This window comes from Podarcis vaucheri (genome assembly GCF_965113315.1).
Source record: "Podarcis vaucheri genome assembly, chromosome: 6".
Lineage (NCBI taxonomy): Eukaryota > Metazoa > Chordata > Lepidosauria > Squamata > Lacertidae > Podarcis > Podarcis vaucheri.
This window is the reverse complement of record NC_138764.1, coordinates 69,201,428-69,227,070: the sequence shown is the minus strand read 5'-3', so window position 1 is coordinate 69,227,070 and position 25,643 is coordinate 69,201,428. Positions and strand designations below refer to the sequence as shown.

General features: G+C 43.5%; 2 protein-coding genes across 3 annotated transcripts in view; both read right to left on the bottom strand.

The window, feature by feature from the left end:
* Positions 1-5,260, bottom strand: part of CAMK1G (calcium/calmodulin dependent protein kinase IG) — a 39,449-nt gene extending 34,189 nt beyond the window's left edge. Inside the window, exon 1 of one of the 2 annotated variants that reach the window (XM_082228356.1) lies at positions 4,951-5,260. Coding sequence is in view for 1 of the 2 variants with exons in the window: in XM_082228354.1 (XP_082084480.1) it covers positions 1,062-1,203 (142 nt within the window). In the remaining variant the exon portion in view is untranslated. Of the gene's footprint in view, positions 1-1,061; positions 1,366-4,950 lie in introns of those variants that run through there. The other variant, XM_082228354.1, reaches the window with a different exon arrangement.
* Positions 5,261-23,693: 18,433 nt separating this feature from the next.
* On the bottom strand, positions 23,694-24,686 carry LOC309534726 (olfactory receptor class A-like protein 1; the record flags this gene model as incomplete). The annotated part of the gene is made up of 1 exon (XM_082227035.1): positions 23,694-24,686. The coding sequence occupies one exon, from the start codon at positions 24,684-24,686 to the stop codon at positions 23,694-23,696; it is 993 nt and encodes a 330-aa protein (XP_082083161.1).
* Between the last annotated feature and the right edge of the window lie 957 nt (positions 24,687-25,643).

Here is a 25,643-nt window from a genome sequence, read left to right as displayed (position 1 = left end):
GTTTAATCAGTACTGAGCCAAAGAGCCACTCTGAATGCAATACTGTATTTTGTTCTTATTTGTTGGCTCTTGGGCAAGATTGAATTGGTTCAGCACTTCTTTAGAATAATATAACTTGTTGGTTCAATGCACAAATATAAAACTTGAATCTGGCACTGTCAACATTGTACATTAACAAATTAAAATGCAGTGCCTGCACAATGAACAGTGTTATTTTCCAGAAAGTTCTGGCAATTCTTTCTGGGCTGGCCAAAATAGACCTGATTGACAGGTGCATAAGAATGAGATAGCAGAATGAACCACCTGAAGTGATGAACTGGGTTGTACCACCTGAGACTCCAGGTGAAGGGGTATCATGTCTGAAGCCTCTCTCATATCAAACCCAAGCCACAAAAATAACACTTCTTGCTAGTAACAAAAAAACAAACCCCTTAGCACACAAGGTTAAAAAACTTTAGTCCCGTCTGTTCCTTGCATACAAGTTTCTTAATTGTATTGAACTTATAACTTTACTGAAGCAAAGTGTATGTTCTTCTACTGAGGTACAGAACCACCTCATATTCACTTAACTCCCATTAAACTCAAACTATACCTCCAAGTCAACGTGCATAGAATTGCAATGTAAGACTGCAAACTCTTCTCAAACAGATATGCATGTCTTTTTTATTATTGCTATCCTCATGAAACATCAGGAAAGACTGGCTAATATTTATCAGGAGACATGTAATCCACAATGAAGACTGGGTGAAACTAATTTTTAAAACTGACTTTCTGAAAATTGTTTAAACAACTCTGAGGAAAACAACAGCAGAAAACTTTCAGCGATCATGTCAGTGCTCAAAGCAGTATATTCAAAACAAACAAAGTCACGACAAGTTTTTTAATCATTAGAATGTTGCTTTCAAGAGATTGAACTATTAGATTTCTTATCAGTACCCAACCTTTTTTAGGTGGGCAGCTGATGAGTCATAAAATGACAAAGTCTAAATTTCCCCTCTCTCTACTTTAGACAAGACTTCTGAAGCACAAGAATAGAAGCATGAAAATAGAATCTGCCGCACCTGAAGTTTCATTCTTGTATATAACACCTTTTCCAGATAATGTGATGATTTTGTCCTTGCTCCAGAAATGGGACAGGGAACCATGAAGTTTGCTCCTCTCAGGCCATTCAGTTGAGGAGCCTGACTGTTCAGCAGACAGCATAAATCAAACATACAGCTGAGCTGTTCCAGTCAGCATGCTTCACCTTGTGATCAGTGAATTCACATGGACACCATGTGAAAGCTAAGCTTCCAAAAGATAGCTTGAATAAGCCACTGAAATGAACTGCAGTGACATGAGGAATCAAGAAGCCCCTGTCATCAGCAAGCAAACAGGGAAGCTGTGAACCAAGCTGATGGTGCCTTGAACAGTTAGGAAGGTCCACACGATGCCTCATTCTCCTTATGGATATTACAAATGCGTAATGAACATGTGATGGAATGCGATAGGGTTGCCATATGTCTGGAATTTCCTGGACATAGCCAGTATTCGGCCATTGCAAACAGTACCCGGGCGGAAAAATCACTGAAATGTCTGGGGAAATCTGGATGTATGCTTTTGGCACCCCCCAATAGTTCAGCCTCAGCGCCTAGGGCTTGCCGATCGAAAGGTCGGCGGTTCGAATCCCCGCGGCGGGGTGCGCTCCCGCTGCTCGGTCCCAGCGCCTGCCCACCTAGCAGTTCGAAAGCACCCCCGGGGGCAAGTAGATAAATAGGTACCGCTTACCAGCGGGAAGGTAAACGGCGTTCCGTGTGCGGCTCTGGCTCGCCAGAGCAGCGTTGTCACGCTGGCCACGTGACCCGGAAGTGTCTGCGGACAGCGCTGGCCCCCGGCCAATAGATGTGAGATGGGCGCACAAACCCCAGAGTCTGTCAAGACTGGCCCGTTCGGGCAGGGGTACCTTTACCTTTAATAGTTCAGAAACATTTTTTCCTTCTCTGAGATTTTGCAAAAGAAGCTGAATAACTTTGGGCAAAAATAACTTTTGTGTCCGGATTTTATTTTTTGAAATAGGGCAACCCTAGAATGTGATAGCAGATCACATTGGAGAATCTCATTTTCCATTCCATCAACAATTTCTGTTGTCAACCATTTTGCAAGTATGTGCTACATTCATTAATGGTGCTTGGGCACCATCAAGTCTCTCTGGCAGTTGGAGGCCACCCCCCACTTTTTAAAGGAGCTTAATGTACAGTAGTATGATAGAGCCTTTGGGTGGAATTCAACATGGCACTATTATGAGTATTCGGTTAGTGTAAGCATTTCTGCTTGCCAGATGGAACAATATCCCTTCTGCATGCTGTCCTGGGGCTTCTTTGGAGCCTCCAGAGCAGATTTGGAGGGTGCATATAAAGAGAAAAGATGTGGGAGTCCTGTTGCACTAGCAGGAGTTTTTGCCCGGGCTTTAGCTTCCACACTGGGTGTGCATGCACAAAGCCAAAGATTGAAGGACATGATGTGGAATGATACCTCTGTCACACTATATTCAACTCTGGGGATGGGGACTTCATGCAGATGTTCAAACGGTCCACTGAACATACAGTGAGGTGGGAGAACAGTCTTCACACTTTCAATTCAATCTACAGATTGCATGTATAGAGTTGAACCTGCATAGAGCTTCACCTGCACAATAGGAACTCTGGTAAAGCGGTGTTCTCTAATTGAATAGAGAATGTCCTACACACAAACTGTACACACATATGCTCTAAGCAAACGTTCAACTGAAGAAATGTAGAGTGGGGGCCCATCCTCACAATCCCTCTTATGTGTTCACTTTACACAGTTTGAACATCTTCATCAGTTGTAGGGGGGATCCCAAAGCTAAAATATAAAGTCGTTAACTGAACAGATGCCCCCTTTGCACCTAAATTCTACCACTTCCCCTTCTTTTCCTGATGTTTGCCCTCCTTAGGCTACCCATCTGTTGGGTAACATAAAAACAGAAGAACCAGATTTTAAAGTGTTGATTTCTCTTTGCTCAACCTCCTGAGGTTAGTGTGTGTAGGCTTTTCAAATAACCTAATGAAACATTTCCAGTATGCAGAAATTTAAGAGAAAATACATGCATACCAATGTCTTAAAAGTCTAGTGGTGCAATCTCTGTAACTCTCAACTTACCCTGTTGCAGATTTCTCTAGCGTTTACATAGTTTTGGAATTTCTAGTTGTGTTACGGTAATTTAGGAGTTCTTTCCTGAGATTTGCTTTGCAACCAGATGCCATGCATGTTTGCTTTTAGAAGTAAACCTCATTGAGTTCATTGGGGCTTACTCTTGTGTATGGTATAAGTGTACATAACTAATTCTTCTAGGAGCCAAATCCCATGGCACTCAGTGGAGCTCCCTCCATAATAAATAATAATAATAATGATGATGATAATAATAATAATAATAATAATAATAATAATAATAATAATAATAATTGCAAGACGCCAGGCAGTCCCATACTTTTTTTTAAAGAGAAGGGCTGGAGGCTAGTTCAAATTGAAACCCATTCTTCAAACTTCTGTGATTATGGAAATAGTAAATGATGGGCTCACAGCTTTTGTTTACTTGTGATGTCAAGGCAACTTTGCACAGCTACAAGTACGAGTACCCATAGTTGTGAATATTCCCTCTACCTGCTCAATGCTTCCACTAAATTGCTCTAAAACCAGCCTAAATCTTAAAGACTACTGATATATACTACTGGAAAGGGGGAGTCAGAAGCTCAAAAGCACAACATAAATTATCCTCTTCTGTCACAAAAAGAAAGATGAATGGAAAGAAAAACATGAGAGAAGGGAAGAGGAAAGACTTTCAATACATTGCTGATGAGACCTGTAAGTCAGAGGAAGAATAGACGCATACTATGTATGTCATACATCTTGTAAAATCAAATGCTTGTATAGCACAGGAGTGTCTACCCTTGATTTACAATGTATAAAGTTTGCTCTATAAAACAAGACAACTGCTCCCTGGAGAGCCTTAAGCAGGTAAAATGCATCACACATTTTCATATATTTTTGCCACCCAACAATAAGAACATGCAGAGTTGCTGAATTGCTCTCTTCTGTAGCTTAACCAATAGATCTATTTGCTTTGCAGACAGAAAGAAGTTGCATTATTTAAGTCTAAGGGGAGTATTACCTCCCCCCCAACCCCAACCCCCATATAAATATAAGCTAGACTTGTTTTCTTCTCTTTGATCCACAGAATGATGTGCCATCCATTACAATCTAAGAACAAGTGTTACGACCTTCATATGAAAAAAATGTGCTTGGTTTTTATATATTACAGTACTGGCAGATCCGTTTGGGTCTGCTGCCTAATAATATATTAGAAAAACTGCAGGAACATTGCTTGAGAGACAAAGTTAAGATTCAAAGGAAGGCAAAGCCATGCCTCTTAACCTCAGCCCGTATAACCAAAGAGAGAGAGAGATGATGCATGTAATCAGAACTATTTGACAATATAATTCAGCTCATTTCCTGCGTCGTTCAAATCAAGCTCTTCTAGCAGTCATAATCATTGTTAAGAGAACAGGACAAGAAGGGGAAACTTAATATAGCCTTGCTAATTGCATGTTTGAAGACGACGATGAGCTATGCAGCAACACCACTGATGCCAAAGGAATACATTAGGCTGACGGTAATGGAATGGCATTCAAAATCTCTCTCACTATTAATTTTCATATAAACACAAATGTTTGCAAAGTATATCCCCTGCACCCCATGCTTAAGTTCTCCCAGAATAAAAGTATCAGGTAAAGTATGACACCAAGCAACAAAATCTGCAAAGCTGTATGGTCATGATGAAGACACACAGAGGCAAATCTAGCTTGGTAATAGCCTGGCCAAAATGCCCCCCAGTACTTTGGACAAAACAGGTGCAAGACAGAAATGGTTGTCAAGTAAATAGAATCAGCTTACCCCTCAAGACCAAAAAGGAAGCAACTTCTCTTCTCTGACTCGGCTGCTCTGCTCTTACAGGTCTGCAGGGATTAAAGGCAGGCACTGTGCTAACAATAAAGTGAGATTAAAGGGGAGGGAAGCAGGAGGCTCCTTTCATGAGATAGTAGCTAGGCAGCTCTTAAAGGGGAGTGAATGAGCACCAGAATGCACTTTCTCTGCGAGTGCCTCTAAAACAGCAATGAAAGTGGTCTTTTACATTTCCAGAATACCTGTCATCAGCACACTCCAAGCTACATAGCAACAGTCATTAATTTATATTTCTGCATGCCAGTAGCAATTGGTTTAGCTGGTCCCTAGAATGGCACATTGTCAAAAGAAGCTCATTACCTTTTAAGAGTCCTCTTATTTTTACCACCTGATTGTGAGGAACTGGTTGCTGTCAGGCAGCTGAAGTAGCACCAGATGCTTAGCAGGTGGGGAAGAGCCAATACTGCTCTGCTAAATTTGCTAGAGCACCTCTGGAGTCTGCTTTTTGCAGAGCTGCTCTGCACATGGTCAGAGGCTGCTTGAAGTGCCAAGGTGGAAGGGTTGTTTATGTTCCAAGGTCAGATGGCTCAGATTAAGAGGGGGGAAATCAGGTCCCAGCACAAAGACACCAAGATTATAGAGCTGAGCCATAAGAAAGATTTTCATAACAGAAAAGGAATGTGGACACCTCCGTGAAGTCCACCCCAGTTTTACACACACAGCAAACCTATGCAATTCAAACTAAAAGGTGCTACAAACAGCTGCAAGATATAAGTTTGGAAACAGTGACCAGATAATTGTAGCAGCAAATATCTTGGCCTGGCTGCACAAGCTGCCATTGAGTTTCCCCACCCAATTCAAAATTCTGGTTTTGACATATAAAACCTTCAATGGCTCAGGACCACACCTCAAGGACCACCTCTCTCCATATGAACTGACATGATGGTCTTCAGTGCGTGCCTCCTCCATGACAGCTCTGCAGAATAGCAACACGAGAATGGGCCATTTCTGCAGTGGCTCCCTGTTTGTGGAATGTTCTCACCAGGGAAGCTTGCCTGGTGCCATCATCATATATTTATAGACACCAGGCAAAAACATTCCTCTCCCCCCAGGCCTTTGGCTAATCAAACCATCTATGGCCTTTTAACAGGGGTGGGTGTATTGTTTTCGTTACTACATTATGCATATATACATTGTGAATTGCCCTGTGATCCTCAGATGAAGGGTGGTATAGAAATTGAATAAATAATAACAACCACCGCACAAGCACAATACTGAATTTCTAGCCGAGGGGTCGGCAAATTTTTTGTGGCTTGGGCGGGTTCACGGTCCTGCAGACGCCATGGTGGGCCAGAGTGTGTGTGCGTACATGTGCAAACACTATTTCTGGTGCGGAGGAGGCATGTGCAGCTTCCCATTAGCTGCAGGAGCTTCTGCGGCAGGGGTCACCAAGTGGGTGGGTTTTTCCCCCCATTGGCCAGTTAAACAACCCCCATGGGCTGCTTGTGGCCCATGGGCCTTAGGTTGCCAACCCCTGTTCTAGCCCTTTGAAGTCTGGCATGCTAACTGCAGATGCAAAAGGGTGCCAGTAGGTGTTAGCTAGTGGTGAAGGAATTGCACTTGGAACATGCTCAAAGGCACCATGTGGTCATTTTTCAGCTAAATTGTACTCAAGAGTCAACCCACTGAAATTAATAAACAGGCTTAAGTTAGGTCCATAGATTTCCATAATTCTGTGGGTTAAACTACTGAGCCTAGGGCTTGCCGATCCGAAGGTCGGCAGTTCGAATCCCCGCGACGGGGTGAGCTCCCGTTGCTCGGTCCCTGCTCCTGCCAACCTAGCAGTTCAAAAGCATGTCAAAGTGCAAGTAGATAAATAGGTATTGCTCTGGCGGGAAGGTAAACGGCGTTTCCGTGCGCTGCTCTGGTTCGCCAGAAGCGGCTCAGTCATGCTGGCCACATGACCTGGAAGCTGTACACCAGCTCCCTTGGCCAATAAAGCGAGATGAGTACCACAACCCCAGAGTTGGTCACGACTGGACCTAATGGTCAGGGGTCCCTTTACCTTTAACTTTACTCTGATTAGAACTTGGTTGAATACCTCCTTTTGTTATTGCTCCACATGTGTCAGACCTATATTCTAGTATTTAAAATCCTGCATTACTGCAAGACAGTGATAACACGAACAGAGAGCATCTGTTTTCTTTCTTTCTCGGCACAAGCCAGCATGCTAAAGAGTTTCATGAAAAGAACTTGCTTGTGCATCTCACTTCATCTTCATGATGCCTATGGGGTTTTGCCATAAATGTGACTTTTTAAAAAAGACACAGCTGACTGGATTCCACTTAAACACAAGTGGAATTGCCCACATAAATTTCATTTTGCCGCTTAATACATTATACCTATGTCTCAGAGCTATAATGAAGATAGATAGTTTTTGGAATTTAAATTATATGATGTGTCCGCCTACCACTTAGCTTTCTCAATGTATGGAGAAATGTTGCCCTCTAGAGGAAGTTACAGAGTAGACTTCAAGGAGTCTATGCCTGCACACCACTTCTCTGATAAGGATTCTACCTAAGGTTAGAATAATAGAATAATAGAATCATAAGAGCTGGAAGGGACCCCCAAGGTCATCTAGTCCAAGCCCCAGCAATGCAGGAAATCTCAACACACAGTCTCCCATCCAGTTTCAATCTATACTGGATCCTGCTTAGCTTTGCAAATGAGCTAGTAGTCTTATTGCTGCACCAATGATAATTGCTCCTTCAAGCGCATCCTGAACAGTTAGAGAATTTCTACCTGGAAAGTATTTGACAAAATGGTCTACCCAGCTTCACCATCCATGCATTTTTGAGTGCAACTGTCAGATTCCAGTTTCAATTTCATCATCATCATTATCATCTTCATCATCATTGCTAAATTATAACTCACCATCCCCGCGCCCTTAATGGTTACCTTACAAAAATTAAAGCAAACATGGGTAAAACTCAGAAAGCAAAAAGAAAAAAGAAAACAAAAGATAATAGTTTTTAAATAACAAAACTATAATGAAATTAAAATAATGCAAAACCCTCAAAACATATTAAAATACAGATAGCAAAAACAGTAAACACAGCACTATTTAAAAAACCCTTTCCTTAAAAGTAGTCAGATCCCAAAGGCCTCTGGGAATAAAGTTGTTAGCTGGTGCCAGGAGGTCAGTTAAGCACCACCATTTCACCCCACCAGTTGCTCCCGATTTCTGTTATATTTGTATTTAACTTTTCCTGCTTCAGTATAGGTTGCCTCCCAAGTATACAGCATTAGGGGGAAACAATAATGTATTAATCTTTCCCAGGTTTTGCTGATTGTAGCTTCTGGAGGGTGCTCTCAATCAGGGAAATGTCACAAGGGGAAGGCTTAACTCTCAATTTATTGGCATAGGTTTTATAGGGCATTTGGTAAGGTAAGGCTGCGTCCCAAACCCCTGGCCTACCTGGCAGCAAGTCAGTATGTCAAGTTCAAAGTCCAGGGGTCAATCCACACAAGTCCAAAGGTCAGGAAACACAGTCCGGGGTCAATCCAAGTAAGCCACGTCTGAAGTCCAGCAGTCAGGATACAGTCCATAGTCAAACCCAAAGCAAAGTTCTGCAGAAGTCCAGGAGCATCCTAGCCCAAGGTCCATCAACATGGGTAGTTGAGCAGACCAAGCACCTCACTGTGCTTCCTTTGTGTACTTTGCATGCTGATTGCAGCATCTGGGCTTGATGAGGCAGGTGACCCTCACCTGCTCCAAGCCTACTCCACCTGAGGAATCACACCTCTCCTCCCAGAGCTAGTGAGTCACACCTGGGCTGGGCTGTGGGCCCTTGCTTGCCTCAGCTTTCTAGAGGGCCTAAATCCCCCTAAATCTGGCACTGCTGTTGGCATGGACAATTTACTGCTTTGTATGTGCGTAACGCAAGATGCAAAGCTGGGTGAAGGATATTTCATCCTCCAAACCCTGTTTCTAGATTAATTAGACTAGAGCTCAACCTCCTGTGGATGGGTTTAATTTTCATCTTCTAAATGTGTTGAATTTTGTAGTTCTGGTTACTTAGGAATGTTGGAAGCTGTCTTACAGGAAACAGGTCAGAACATTTATTTTGTTGTGGTCCATCTAGCCCAGTATTGTCTAATACTGGCCCTCCATCTGTTTTAGGACTACAACTCCCATCATCTCTAGCTAACAGGACCAGTGGTCAGGGATGATGGGAATTGTAGTCCCAAAATTGTTGTCCCAAAACAGCTGGAGGGCCAAGTTTTGGGCATGCTCCCCTTTTGTGGTTTCCAGCAACTGCTATTCAGAAGCATTACTGCTTCCAGCTGTGAGGACAGAGCACGGCTAGTGTGGCGTAGTGGTTAAGAGCGGTAGTCTTGTAATCTGGGAAACCGGGTTCGCGTCTCCGCTCCTCCACCTGCAGCTGCTGGGTGACCCTGGGCCAGTCACACTTCTTTGAAGTCTCTCAGCCTCACTCACCTCACAGAGTGTTTGTTGTGGGGGAGGAAGGGAAAGGAGAATGTTAGCCACTTTGAGACTCCTTAGGGTAGTGATAAAGCGGGATATCAAATCCAAACTACTACTACTAATACAGTACTCTTCTTCTTCTTCTTCTTCTTCTTCTTCTTCTTCTTCTTCTTCTTCTTCTTCTTCTTCTTGGCTAGTAGCTGTGGATAGCTTTATCCAGGGCCAGTCCATCCATGAGGAAAGGTGAGGTGACATCGGGTGGCAGGATCCACAGAGGCCATAGATCCCAGATCTTTAGTCTTCCCTTGTTTCCAATTTAGATCTTCACTCACTCTTTTTCCCCTGGCAGGGGTGCCATTTTGTGGTTTTGCCCGGGTGCCAAATAAGGCCCTGGCCTTATCCTCCATGAATTTGTCCAATCCTTTTTTAAAAAAAACAATCAAGGTTGGTGGCCATCACTGCTTCCTGTGGCAGTGAGTTCCATAGCTTAACTATGTCCTGAGTGAAGAAGTCTCTTCTTCTAGCTGTCCTGAATCTTCCAACATTGAGCTTCACTGGATGTTTTAGTGTTTAGGGAGACAAACATTTTTGCTCTCTACTTTCTTCATGCCATGCATAATTTTATGAACTTCTATCATGTGACCTCAACTATTTTGAATAGTATTGGTTTTCTGCAAAAGACCCTTTGCATCACTGGCTGTCTAATCACACCCAGCAACCCAGATATACTGGGGTGGGGGTTGAACCTAGAATTTCCTGCATGCAAATTCTGTGCGCTGCCACCGAGCTACCCTCATCTCTAGAGTTTGCGAACTTCTGGTTCAGCTTTACTTCTGCCTTACATCTATGCAGTCTCTTTATTCTCCCCCCCCCCACCTAATAAAATCTCCTGACTGTACCCATTTCACATGCTAATAATTGCTAATAGAGCTGAAGGGTTTATTAATCCAATTACTACACCCACATTTAAACACTGGCTTCCTGTCAACACAGGGAGCGCTAGAAATGTGATTTTCTGGGTTTTATTTTTTATTACTCTCATTCATCAACCATATTGAAAAAGACTTTTGCAAAGTGTGATGGTGTAATTTTTTAAAAGCCCCACAGTTGACTAGTTTTCCAATCCTGAGAATACTGAATTGTTTTTAATTAGGCTGATAATTAGCTGAAAACCTCCTCATAACTTTGTATTTATGATGACTATGATAATTGTCTCATAAAGAAAGCTCACAGGGATTTGAAGTTTCCTGAAAACCAATATGAATTTGTTATAACGAAAATATAAAAGGGCCACGAGCTGTTAGCAAAAAGAGGTATTGTTGGCAATAGCTCAATACTGCTCCACCACCATTGAGCAGTTGTTTAGTTAGATAATTTTGGATTTAATGATCTCAGACCAGGTATGGGGATCTTTATCTCTCCTGACCTTCGGGCCCCTTTGACAGGTGGGCAGGGCTACCCACTCTTTGCCAGAGCTGTAGTGTATGGGGGTGCCAGAGATCTTTTGGACCAAGTTTTGTGATGTCAATGGTATAGGCCTTGGTTTCCTCCTTTAATATGGACACAATAATGTTGTAGCCTTGAGCATCACAGTGTTTCAAGTGGCTTAAAACTCCACAGTTACAGGGCACTGTTGGCTATAAGGAGTTGTGGCTTGAAAAATGAGTGGATTCCGATTCCACAAAAACAGGAGATTTTCTTCGTAATGTAACAACATAATGCATGTTACACTTCTTCCAAATGACATCTTTGACCATTGGTTTCTATGGCAACAATTCACTTGTACTTGGCCAACTCTTTAGTTATACAAAGACCCATTCTCCCGACACAAGGGAATCTGCAAGGCTATCTTCAACACAACAACAAGAACAACAAGAACAACAACTGCTTTGACCATGTTTTGCAGCCCTCCTATTTTTGGAAACTTAAATCTTACAGCTATAAAGTAACAGGACTGGTTGGTAGATGCATTTTTATTTTTTTAAAAAAGGGGGCTTCTAAATGCAAGTGTAATGAACAGTGCAAAAACAACAAATACTTCTTGCCATGTGTGTATGTGTGAGGAAGAACTTGCAGATAGGCTCAGGCTAGTCAGCATTCTTTCAGCTACAGCTGCCGCCCCCCTCCCATCTGCAGTATGAGTACAGTAATAATATTGAACAATAAATCCAAAGTAGTAAATTTATGTCCTAAACTCCTGGTCCTCCTGCTAATGCGACAACTGCACCTGCTTTTCCTTGTCAGGGTTTCCCCCCCCCATCAATGTAACATGGCAAATATGGAAACAAAGTTGTTTAAACGAACTTCTTCCTCTTCTTCTTCTTCTTCTTCTTCTTCTTCTTCTTCTTCTTCTTCTTCCACCCATCTGACTGGGTTGCCCCAGCCACTCTGGGCTGCTCCCAACAGAATATTTTAAACATCAAACATTGAAAACTTCCCTAAACAGGGCTGACTTCAGATGTCTTCTAAAAGTGAGATAGTTGTTTATTTCCTTGACATCTGATGGACGGGCATTCCAGAAGTCAAGCACGTGCATAGCAGATCAAAACTCCATCTTTCTATTTTACTTCCCACTATTGACTCCGTAGGCGTTTGGCATGTGGAAAACAACAGTGGCATTTCAAATCCAGTCAAGTATATTCAGTTACGCATTATTTCTCTTGATCCCATTTCAGCCCTAAGCATACATTAAGCACATGTGAGGGCAAGACCCCAAGCATCGCAGGAGACATTGTCTTCCCAGTTATTGGATGGCAAGATTCTGCTTTGTCCTTCTCACAAAGCAATCTCATGCAGCATTTAGAGGTGAACTGGGCAGCAATCTGAAAAGCAGCCCTACTGTGTGAAGCTAGCAAGAAGAGGAACGACTGCCCTCACAACAATAACAAAAGAAGGTGGGTGGCTTCGGATCCTAAAGAGAGCCTGATAATTTTCTTTCAATTGCCATTCTGAAATGGGGAGCAAATACTGATTAGTCATTTTGCTGGGTTTCTGAAGACAACCCATCAATCTCTCTCATTCCTGCCCCCTCTCTGTAACCTCTCCCACACTTAATGTAAATATTATGCTTTGCTTTCTCACTTGAATGTAGGGTGGTGGGCGGTATCCTGCAGAAAACATTAGTTTTCTGATAGATGTTGTTGATTGGACTACCAGGGAGACATGAGTTTCTGGTTGCGCTGTGAGGTTGCTGCACGGATGGGGATGTGGGGGCGGAACACAAAGGATGGATAAATCACATCAGAAGAAAGTGAGTTCTTTTGAAGCTGAACATTGATTTCACTCTGGGAGGGATCAAATGACCACTTACCACATGGTAATGACTTGAAAACTCCCTGTGTGGCAACTGTAGGCATATAAAGAGTTGGCCATCTGTAGTCAAGCATTGCTGTAAAGATTCAGAAAGCTAGGAAAGTGTGTGTGTGTGTGTGTGTGTGTGTGTGTGCAAACAGTCTTTTATAAAGGTTAGAATCTTAAGATTATTAGCTCCTCACACAGGTAGAGCTACTTCTTCAAAAGTGTGGCATAGGTATGTGCAGTTGCACCCCTCTCTACCCTCCATTCAGAAAAGCGGGAGGCATTATCAAAATTCTTGACAAAAACACTCAAGGAGGGTAAGATGAAGGGTCAGTTAGGGGTGTGATCCATAGCTATCAACTGTCCCTTATTTGGCGGGAAAGTCCCTTATCCCAGCGCCGTGTCCCGCTGCTGTTCCTTATTGATGATGTCCCTTAAATTTCCTGGGTTTCAAAGGAAGCAGCTCCTCTCCCTCCCTCCCTGCTGGACAGGGAGGAGGGAGGCTCCAACTGTGTTGCTTGGCTGCATTGCTCACCCAATAAGGAGTCTAAGAACAACTGGGGGGGGGGTGGAGCTTGCATGCCTTGTGCCGATCAAATCGGCCGCATTGCCTGGGGACTCGCCTTTGCTCAGCACTTCCCAGCGGAGAGGTGATGGTGGTTTTCCTTGCTGCATCCCCTTTGCCGGGTTGCTGCGCTGTGGGAGCCACCGCTTGAGGCTTCATTTGGCTGCTGGCTGGGCTTTCTGCCTTTGGCTTGGAGGGGCTCAGAAGTTGAACATACCTGTGCTCGCAAAATTCCTTATTTTGGCTGCTGATCCCTTATTTTCGAGGCTGCTGGTCCCTTATTTTCAAATCTGTAAGTTGACAGCTATGGTGTGATCTGGGGACTCTGGAAGAAATGTGTGGTGTGGGAAGAGCCGCAAAGCCCAGACAAGAGAGTCTTGGAGAGTCACATTTATCATAAGCTTCCCCACCCCTTCTCTAAGTGAAGTCAATATTGCCTCCTGGCTACTTGGAGATAGCCTAAGGGATCTGTTCCCTCATCTCTGGTGGAGTTGTGATCCTCATGCCACTGTGGAGTCTGTGCATTGTGGATCATAGTGGCTTCTCTCCTGGCTGTCCTCATCTGCTAGCTGTCAGAACATGCCGGGGGGGGCAGACACATGCAGCCCCCAGAATGAGACAGACCTCTCTGGGCATCTTCCTGATGAAGCACAGCCCAGGACATTCACAAATCAGTCCCAGTGTGCACCAGCGACACATATCTAAATACTATGTGCACACTCACTCAGCAGAGTATAGCAGAAATGAAGTGGAGCTTTGGTGTGTGCATTCTAAGTATTTATTAAGCAATATATACAGGACAAAGCAACCATGACGTCCTCTCACTTCTCCTCTGAGAGAAAGAGAGAAAGAAAACAGTACAAAAGTACAGTACAGCGAAAGAGATAAGACTGGCTTCCATTCTCACACTTTCCAAGCCTGGAAAGTAAACACTGACATGTGATGTAACAATCACACATCCAGCAACGGAGGAGTGAAATGCTAACACCAGTATCTTTGCTCCTGGCTACCCTCTCTTCCTGCTATGGTCAGGGCCCGCCTGCCCATGAAGCAGACTGAAACAGCCACCTCAGACAGCAGCATCTTGTGAAGCAGTGCTCCCGTGAGCATCCTGACTGCCCCTGCTGCCTCTGTGGTATTGCAGCTATGGGGACTGTGACTTCCGGCGAGATCTCAGGAGATCTTGGGTAACTCTTGTGAGATCTCACCACAAGCTGCCAACACGTGACCCTGGTAAGCAAGGCTTTGATTGGGGGTGGCACTCTCCCATTTCATCTTAGGTGATGAAATGGGATGGGTTGTCCCTGGTGATGGTCATGGATTATGTAGCACCAAAGGCAATAGCAGGATGTCAATGGTCCTGAACACATCCAGCCTGGCCAATATTTACATCCAATTCCGAACACACAACTCCCACCCTCCAGACATGGCCACGCTATTTTCAGCCTTTTAGAAGGGGTTACTTTCCATGAAAATAACTTACAGAATGGGCACGTTCAACAGCTGTGCTCACGCAGGCCTTTTATAGTTATTTATTATAGTTAATTAATTAATATACCGCTTAATGCCAAGATAGACCTCTAAGCAGTTTTCATAGTATGAAAAACTCATTACACAGAGATTAAAATATAAACCTCTGTAATTAATGTACATGATAAATCCTATTAAGATATAGGCATAATTAAAATATGCAATAAAATGGTCCCATTGAAACAACATCAAAGAAAACAGGAGGCTCAGGTTGAGAGATCAAGGGAATGTTTGTGTGACCAGGTGCATCTTCAAAAGCCATCAGAATACCAACATGGACAATATAGTTTTACATTTCAGCAGGAAGTGTGCTGTAACACACCAGAACTACTAGTGAAAAGCCTCATCCATCTATGTATTGCCACAAGCTAATAACTACCAGGCTGTGGCAAGACTAATGGGGTTCTACTTGTTGATCTTAACCTGGCCCAGAGTGGTTCTTACAGAAGAAAACAACAGATGACTTTAAGTAGTCTATCTTTTCCCACATGACAAACATGTACTTTCATTGCTCCTCTCTGCCTTGAAGGAAATGCACTCCCCAGCCCCATGTACTAGAATGACATCATCATCATTAGTTTTTCCAAGGATCACAGGGTTTACAATATAAAAACACAAAAAGACATACCATAGTAACAAACAAAATCAACTACACCTCTTGCAAACACGCACAGTTTGAATGGTAATAGATTGTATAATTAGCCAAATACATGGAAGAAGAGGAATGTTTTCATCTGGTGTCAGAGGAGCCTCCTTGGGAAGAGTATTCCACAAGCGGAAGCCACAAAGAAAGGCCCGTTCTTGTGTTGCTCCACCTCTTGTGGACGAGGCACACAAAGAAGGGCCTCAGGTGTCATCAGAAGACTGGAGTAAATTTACGGACTATTTGAAAAGTAATTGTGATGGACAGATTATGCTAGTAAGTTTGCAAGAAGTTTTGTAAGGTGAATTATTTGAAATATTGAAAAAAGATAATGAGGAGAATTATTAGTTAAGGATAATTAAAGGTAATACAGGGGTCAGCAAACCTTTTTAGCAGGGGCCGGTCCACTGTCCCTCAGACCTTGTGGGGGGGCCGGACTATATTTTGGAAAAAAACACCGAATGAATTCCTATGCCCCACAAATAACCCAGAGATGCATTTTAAATAAAAGGACACTTTCTACTCATGTAAAAACACACTGTGTTATGTACTGAGTTGAATAGGATCCTGAATGAAGCAGTCTGATTGGTCCTAGAACAATAGGATCCTGAATGCAGCAGTCTGATTTGTCTGCAGGAGCCACCCAATCCAGCTCCAGGTGGAAGTGAATCCGCAACCTGATTGGCCTACAGGAGAATCCCAGAATTAGCCAATCATGTGGGGCCCATTGTGTAAATAATGTATATAAAACAGACAGTTTTGGGGGAACTTCCATTCCTTGCTACTATGAGCTGAATAAAGAGCATGAAATTCACACTCAACTTCAAGTATATTTCACACTGATTCCCGGGCCGTCCACGGGCTGGATTTAGAAGGCAATTGGGCTGGATCTGCCCCCCCGGGCTTTAGTTTTACTACCCATGTGCTACATGTATCACTTAGTTTACCAATGACAGCACCACAGGGAAGCCAGTGCCACTACTGTCTGAAAAGCAACTTGTATCCTGCCTACAAAACAAACCTTACTGCAGCATCTAAAACTGCAGGTAGGAAGGCATAGCCTGGGCGCCACAATTTTGGATATGAGAAGCAAACACAAAATGTTGTGAAGACAGTTGCAAACAGTGGCGTAGCGTGGGTTGTCAGCACCCGGGGCAAGGCAAGTAATTTGTGCCCCCTAACCCGTGGATTTGCGCCCCCTAACCCTAACTCCCAGATGTTGCACCCGGTGCGGCCGGCCCCCCCTGCACCCCCCACGCTACGCCACTGGTTGCAAACCTTTTCCTAAGGCTTGGGTCTGGAGTTCCTGTGAAATTCTCCCCTGCAGCACTTTACAGCCTCAAAGGGTTGAGGACCCATCCAAACAGTGTGAGAACTGGCACGGTGAGCTGCAGAAGGAGGAAGAAAAACAAAAAAATCCACTTCCCTGTTTTCTACTGACTGGATCAAAATGGAAGAAACTGGGAATGGAAGGAGCCTTTCCATTTAAGGAAGGGATATTTATGATCCAAGCCATAAAATATTACTGGATTAAAAAAAAAGCCATTAAATTGTATAAATCAAAGCCACAAAAAACAAGTTTGTGTGTGTGCGCGCAGAGAGAGAGAGAGAGAGAGAGAGAGAGAAGGCCACCAATAGTACATGCACCTTACCACAGAACTACAGAATGTGTTGATGTAGCCACTTCTTTGAGGCTATAGCATGGGTGGGCAACACTGAGGCCTGGTTTGCTGAATGGGCCACTCCAAGCTTATCTGGCCCTCAAAACTCTCCTTGGACCACATTCCTCTTCCAGTTTGCTTTGCACTCTTGACAAAAGCTTGTGTCTTTTTAAAGTGTGTTAATGTTTCTCGCTTGCCTGGAATGGCAATGGTCAGAGGTGTGTATGTACGCAGAAACCTCTGCCCTGGCATGTCACTCTGCCAAGTTTTGCCTCTGGCCCTGCCCATGAAATAATGTGGCCCTCAGGTTGAAAAAGGGGGACATGCAGCAAAGGATTAGTTTGTTTTGTGCTTTGGCCTATCTAGGGTGTCTGTGGACTTGCCCTCACCCGGTGAGGTTTCAAACAGATGTTATCATCTTATGCGCACAAATAGGAACAGAATGAATTATATCAGCTTATGTTGGCTTCCCTTGGATTTTCAAGATACACCTTTAAAAAATTAACTTTAAAAAATAACACAATTTACCAGCAGAGGGCAGTGGACTATAAGCAATAAAGTGATGGGGACAAAAAAAAAAAGCCTGTACAGTATTTTACAGAACCAAACTAGATATTTAGAAGCAGTGCTTATAAGAATTTTAGGATGCTGGCAGTATGATTTTGATTTTTTGACTGGATTATATTTTTTTGAGTGAACTGCATTGAATCATCTTGTAGAGGTGTATTTTTTTAATTTTTAATTTGTTTTCTGATATTAGAGGCTTTTTCCCACTGGCAAAATTTACTTAGAAGAGAATGCTAAACTTGGTTTGCAATCACTGGAGGTGCAATTCTCAGCAGGCATAGTGGAACAGTTTGTTAGATTCCAGCTCAAAAAATACTCTGTGAATTTAAGAGCACAGGAAAAGGAAGAACCATAGGTACATGGCAGAACACATGTAAAAGGTCCTTGGTATCTCCAGATAAGACTGGTAGAGACCCTTTCCTGAAACCCTGAAGAGTTGCTGTGAATTGATCCTAATATGCACATTTTCCCCCCTTATGTGAGTTTGCCTATTATTCCATTTTTTAATGTGCAATTTACTCTAGTATATGCATTTTTGTGCAGATTAGTTGGCTGGAGAACCGCATTTTGAAATTCAGAGAAGTTCTGCAACTTTTTATATCAGAAATGTTCTAGGGATGGTGGGTTGTCATGCATTTGTTGCATTACAATGCACAAGTGGCCCTCCTGGCAGCAAAGATGTGATAACATTGGGGAAACATTGCAGAACAACGAATAAAGCTAAATTATTTGTGGATGGTCCAGTATAAATCCAGCACATGGCACACCTTTCCCTAGGTGGGATGAAGGGGGAAAATATTATCTGAGGAGCTGCAGTAAATCAGGAAGTTTTCCCTAGCACTTGGAAACCAATGGTTACTTTAGGCTTCTCCAGATAACCTGTTTATTGTCATTCATCGTTTCCCGAAGATTACATAGTGGTAATGTCTGCTCATCATTGAGCATTTGTTTGTGTGGAGGTCATTTGTCTTCCTGTCAATTAGTCATTATCCCACACCTTTCTCACTCACCATCACTTTCTTCATTGTAAAAAAAGAAAGGAAAAAAGTCTGTGTTTTTGTTAAAGTGGATTTGTTGCCCCAGAGGGTTTTTAATCTACTTTAATAATGCAAACCTAAATTTCTGGCATAAGATCGGATTCCTCCTGCAGTGGTTCTTTAAGAATTCCTGGGAGGAATGCCAGCTCTTTGATAAGGTATATCTTCTCAACAAACAGCCAGATAAAAGGCAATGATGGGAGACCATGGGAAGGCTGAGTCCTCATAGGTTTCCTTGAGTCCCATATGGTATGAAATGACTTTTGCAATGAAGGGAGATAAGTACGCTTGGCAGCTGTCCTGGAGCCATAACTAACTGAGTATAAAAATAACAAAGACGGAGAAGAATTAGGGGACATTGGGAAGGAGGTGGGAAGGGGAACCAAACTATCTAGGAGTGGAACAATCCAGGCTGATGCAGACCAGGAATGAACAGACTAGAATCAAACACTAAGGTTTAGAAGTGGATAACTCTTGAGGGTTTACCACGAGTTTGAGGCTGCTTGAGTCCAACATTTCTGGGCATTGTTCACGTGATCTTTCCCTCATCCAGAACCCATCTCTTTCCCTGTAAATTCAGATTTACCCAACCCTGGGAGAATCTGAAGAGCAGAGCAAAATTCAAACCCAATTCACTTCTGCCCAGCTGCCAATCTCTGTTGTCTGAATTTATTCAGTTAAGGTGGCACTAGGCAATCTTAAGGAAGTAGTGGGAGTGTAATCCAGAGTTTGTGTTTGTTCACAGAGTGGAAGGAAAAGGAGGACCTTCTCTATCCTTGCCCACTTTCAGCCACTTACTGAAGACTGCCGAAGGGACTCATATAATAATATTAGCAGGGGATGGGGAAAAGCATGGCTTTGTTTTTGATAGAGGAAGGAAGTTTGTGAGGCCATCTTAATATTTGCCAGTGCATTGGACCTCAGAATGCCCACAGGAAGCAGTGGTTTTCTTAGGACTTAAAGGAGCAACATCCAATTGGCTGTTTTGCAAAACTATGGACTGAACTGTGCATTGAACTTGGAATCCTGCCCTTGGGTGAGCCTGCCCACACAGGTTAGATCACCTGAGGGAGGCACTTCCCAGAGAGGAAGACATATCTGTAGTTCAAGTAGGATATAAATTTACTCACCTTAGGTAATTGGTGCAAAGGTGTGTGTGGTCCTAATCTTGATGGGGAGCAGTGGACGTTCAAGTCCCTATAATGTGTTTACTAACACCCTCCCATCAGATGTCAAGGAGACAAGTACCTATACAACCTTTAGAAGGCATCTGAAGGCAGACCTGTTTAGGGAAGTTTTTAATGTTTAATGTTTTGTTATATTTTTGTATATGCTGGAAGCCGCCCAGAGTGGCTGGGTGTCAAGGCTCTGCCCAGGCTTCAGGAAGGCTATTCCTCCCCCAGTTGCAGCAAGAGCAGAGAAAACAAGGTAGATTCCTTTTTAATGAGTTTTATTCAATCCTAACAGCGAGAGACAAAAGAACGCAATAAGCCTTAACAATGGCATTGCTCCAAACTGGGGCTCCACCCCCTCTTCCTTCCTAGCAACAGCACTTTCCCTTATGGTGGCGACCCATGATCAGTTGCCATTGATTACGTTGTTCCTGCACCCTTAACGAACACTGAGTTCTGGGGGAAGGGGGATCAGAAATACTTTCCAGTGGCAACATGTCAACTGGTTCCAATTCCACATTTTCATCCCCGCCCCTTTTTCTAACACTTGTCAACTCTTCTGTTCACCTGTCTCTGAGTTATGACTTCCTTCACATTCCTCAAAGCCCTGCTGTAATTCAATACTGCATTCCTCTCCTTCTGCAGCGTCAGGGGGAGGGGGGGTTGATCTCCACCATTCCTCTCCCTCCCCCTCGTTCTCTTCTGTCCAGTCCCTGACACTGGGGCAACTCAGTTAGATGGGTGGGGTACAATTATTATTTATTTATTTTATTTATTATTATTATTATTATTATTATTATTATTATTATTATTATTATTACCACCAGTGTTTGGCAGGGCCTCTTTCCTCAGGTATGGAACATCTTCCAGCAGGACTCTTGAATAAATTGGATTAGGATGTGCCTTGGATGTCTTAATTAGGTTAAACCCCTCGCAGAGAGGAAGGCATTTGGAATTTCTGGAGGTCTCACACTACTTCTCACAACTAGTGAGAGTCAATCCTATTGATTAAGATAAATAGAGGGTGGCGCTGTGGGTTGAACCACAGAACCTAGGGCTTGTTGATCAGAAGGTTGGCAGTTTGAATCACCTCGACGGGGTGAGCTCCCATTGCTCGGTCCCTGCTCCTGCCAACCTAGCAGTTCGAAAGAATGAAGTGCAAGTACCTTCCAGCAGGAAGGTAAATGGTGTTTCCGTGTGCTGCTCTGGTTCGCCAGAAGTGGCTTAGTTATGCTGGCCACATGACACGTAAGCTGTACGCTGGCTCCCTCGGCCAGTAAAACGAGATGAGCGCCACAATCCCAGAGTCGTTCGTGACTGGACCTAATGGTCAGGGGTCCCTTTACCTTTACCTAAGAACACATTACAACTTTCTTGTCTTGTATGCCCAGGTTTTTGTCTTGCATACTTTCCCAGACAACCTAGAGACAACATTGACTCGAAGACACTCAGTGCATACTTGTATAGACAGCAAGGCTGTGTTCCTTCACAGCAGACAAGATGAAATAGAAGGGTAACTATTGTCTGGTAGGAATGGCCAAACAAACTCAGATGCTCCAGTGCTTAGCTAAGACTATTTACTGCTACAAAGTGTATTGGAAATCCAGGGCAAAATTTAGAATGATGCTATTCATCTTCTTATTCTAGCTTATCTCTTGGCCAAGTTCACCTGAGATGATGATAACAACTGCCTGGAAGCGATGTGTAGATTACTGACTCACAGCGCTGCAAAGCTACTGTGAAGTGCTTAAAGTAGGCAGAGAAGGCAAAAAAGCAGCTTGATGTGAAAGTCCTACTGCTGCTGTTATATATATATATAAAGCAATAAGACACAGCTGTTGTACTGAACAGAAAGGGGCAAGGGAAGTTGCTTGTAAATGTAGCAGAAGATGAATGTGAAGAATTGCAGTTACATGGACTTCAGTGTTGGGGGTGAGGATGGACAAGGCATGGGTCAGGATTGGGGAACATGAGAGCCTCCAGGTGTTGGATTCCAAGGCCCATCAGTGCTGGCCAGGATGGTCATTGGTTAGGGATAATGGGACTCCAACAACACCTGGCAGGCCTAGACATGCCAACAGAGCTCATTAGATCCCAGCCACAGATCAGATAGGCTTCACTTTAGCCTCCTATGTCTGCCTCCCAAGCAAAAAACAAGAGAGATTTATATATATATTATTTTCAACCAAAATGCAATTTATTGGAATATACAATAAATAGTATTGTGGCTCTACAAAGGCTGTGTGTGTGTGTTAGAGAGTGCTTCAACAGATGCATGGCAAAATAGGTTCTAGTAGATAAAAGCTGTTAACACAATAAATAAAATTAAAATTTAAGGCATCACAAAAATCTTTACCTTTTTTTTTTTTGCTATAAAGCACTCCCCTGGATTGGTTTTGTTAGATAATGTTGACAAACTTTGGGAAAAGAATAAACCCCACACAATGATTATTGTGTAATAGAATTCTAGAATTGACCCAGGAGCTATCCAGGTCCATTTCTGCCCCCAAACATGGCATGATCCTATGCTGTCGTTTGGGGCTTCATCCCTAAACAGTAGGAATTTCAGGGTCAAATGTCAGCCACAATGGCACCATGCATTTAAAGGACTGTGGTATTACTTTAAACAACCTTGGCTTTCTCCAAAGCATTCTGGGAGCTTGAGGTTATTATGGCTGCTGAGAGTTGTTAGGAGACCCCTACTCCCCTCATGGAGATATGGTTCCCAGAATTCCCTGTGAAGAGGGCTTGGTAGAGAAACAGGCAGTAGTACAGAACAGTCCTAAAACTCCTAACATCTCTCTCTGACAACTGGTATCAAACTTCTGTTAATCATCTCCCCTTGCACACCCTCTTCCAGGGAAATGTTAGTTTCAGTGCCCTACCCTGCAAGACAGTGTGATTCCAACTGCCCAGTTTGTGATTTTATTATTATTCTTTTGGGTAACTTGTCCTCAGCTTAAAAAGTAGAAATAATAATAACATCAAAGCCTATCTGAATTGTTGCAGACTGTTCATTTGTATTCTGTTCCCATTTAATGCTAACATGTTGTTGTTGTTGTCATTGTTGTTACTTTCTCTCAACACCCCATAAACAAATCAGAACAAATGCTCAGTAAAGGGCAGGCAGAGTCTAAGTTTTGTGCAAGCAAAACACTCTCAAGCAGCCAGTTGTGTATGTTGATGGGGAGTTGTATAATTTGCAACTGATAACATGATGGATTAGCTCATGACATTTGGGAAACCATATTCCATATTATTATTACAATTAGGACTGCGTGGATGAAGTATCATATTATCTCAAACACAAAATGCTTGCCCCAAACAGAAAGGCAACTTGAGAGGATGCATGGATCTGGTTTTGCAGGAAGGCCCAGGAAAATTCCTTCCTTCCTTCTTTCTCCCATTGCTTGATCCTTATGGAGGCGATAACACTGGATTATATCTGTAAGGAGGGTCACATAGGCCTTATCCTAGAAAAGTTGCTTGGAGGGGGTTGTGAGACCTAATGGGCTGGCTAGCCCCTAGACTCCCACAATAGCTGTGTATTGGATGTATATCAGATGCACACACAGAGAGCACCACGGGACTCTGGCCCATTCAGGAAGAACTCTAGACACATACATTGGTATGTGCCTAGAACACCTTTCAACATGTGTCAGAAGCAGGTGTTGGGGGAGCATGGTTGCCACCATAACAGTGGCTAGCCCTCACGGCCCTGCTGCTCCCTCTATGTGTGGGGAGGATCTTATGAGCTCCCCACACATATGCATTTAAGACCGAGACTTTTTAATGCGCCCATTTGTTTGACCCCGACAGTTCTTAGACATGTCTGCATTTGGTAGCTCTCTCTTTCCAGGAATGTTCCCAATAGCACACTTCAGGCCTGCCTGAATCTTTCTGTTGGTTAGGATAATCAACATGGGACTTATAGCTGAGTAGCAGGAGTCAAAAAACATGCGGGCATCTGCGAACCTCAGGGAGACTGGGGCTACACAAAGGTTGACCATCCAGAAGACACTGTCCAGTCCAAAGCTGAGAAGGTACATGGCCAGCAGGCCCATGACTGATTTTGCTGCTCGGATCTCTGAATGCTTCAACTGTAGCATGGGCAGGCGGCTCATCAGTTTCCCATGCTGCCAAAAAACAAAGAGGAGGTATCCACTCGAGAGGCTCATCAACCCCAGGAAGAAAATGTCTCGAGTGACAAATACCACTCCATTTCCAAAGTACAAGAGTTGGTTAGGGAACACCACGCAGCAGAAGTCATACACTACCGTGATCTCTTCCTCGGTGCAGTTGGTACCGGTGCGAGGCAGGGAGTAAAGCAAACGGGTACAGCAGACCAGGAGGTTGAAGCACCAAAGGGAAATCATGATGGAAGGGAGTTTTGCAAGGATGCTGTGCCTTAGCCGCAAGCATCTGAGAGGACATGGAGCAATGAGGAGGCACTGGAAGCAGCCCAGCATGGAAGTTAAAAAGATGCTCATGGCTCTGCTCACACAATAGATGTAGAGGGTGATGCCACAGGTCAAATTATCATGCATGGTGTGGATGCCAAATGCTTGCAAGGTGAGTGGGACACCTCTGGTCAGGATCACCAGGAGGTTGGCCAGTGCAAGTTTGCCCAGGATGATTTCACTGGGTGTGAAGTTTTGCCGGCAGGTGGCTTTGAGGAAGGCATAGAGGATGGCTAGATTTCCTGGAATCCCTATCATGTCGAGAGAAATGAAACCAAGCATGTTTACAACGAACCAGACTTGCATCGCGGCTGCGTAACCCTGCTGGCAGGAAGGTTGCTCGCTCTGTGTATTCTACAAGACAAAAGTGTTGAAAAGTAGCAGAGAATTGGTTCCAACCCCCCCCCCCAGTCAACAAAGCCATATATGAATTAAGTTCCTTTCTTGTTGATAGAAAAAAAAAAACACACAAACCACTCAGGTACTTATTTAGGAGTGCATTCATGCAAGCCCTTCTGCATGCAAAATTATTGCACGCTGGAAAACTGAAAAGTTGCTTAAGATGCTGAATTCTAGGATAGGGGAAAGGTTATTCTGCAAGCAGACATTCCTGCTTGAAAAAGTGAGAGGCCTTTCAGAGGCAGCATGGTGTAGTAATCAGAATGTTGGCCTAGAACCAGCAAGAACCTCCACTCAGGCATTGCTAAGTGTCCCTTATGACATCCGTTTGGCAACCACAATGAATGGGGCCTTTAGCACCTAGATTTGTATATTAGGCAGACATCCTCATGTGTTTCATTTTGGAGACCAGATTTATCTTCTTCTGATCTTTGCATTTTATTTTTTTAATTTTACGTTGAATTCTTGTGCACCTTTCTGAGAAGATTCCTCCCTTCCCTGTCACTTGATTTAGCAGTACAGTGGTACCTCGGGTTAAGTACTTAATTCGTTCCGGAGGTCCGTTCTTAACCTGAAACTGTTCTTAACCTGAAGCACCACTTTAGCTAATGGGGCCTCCCGCTGCCGCCGCACAATTTCTGTTCTCATCCTGAAGCAAAGTTCTTAACCTGAGGTACTATTTCTGGGTTAGCGGAGTCTGTAACCTGAAGCATCTGTAACTTGAAGCGTCTGTAACCCTTGGTACCACTGTATCCAAGCTGTGCCCACCCTGTGGAATGTCCTCCTGTCAGATGTCAAAGAGATAAACAATCATATGACTTTTCGTAGACATCTGAAGGCAGCCCTGTTTTGGGAAGCTTTAAT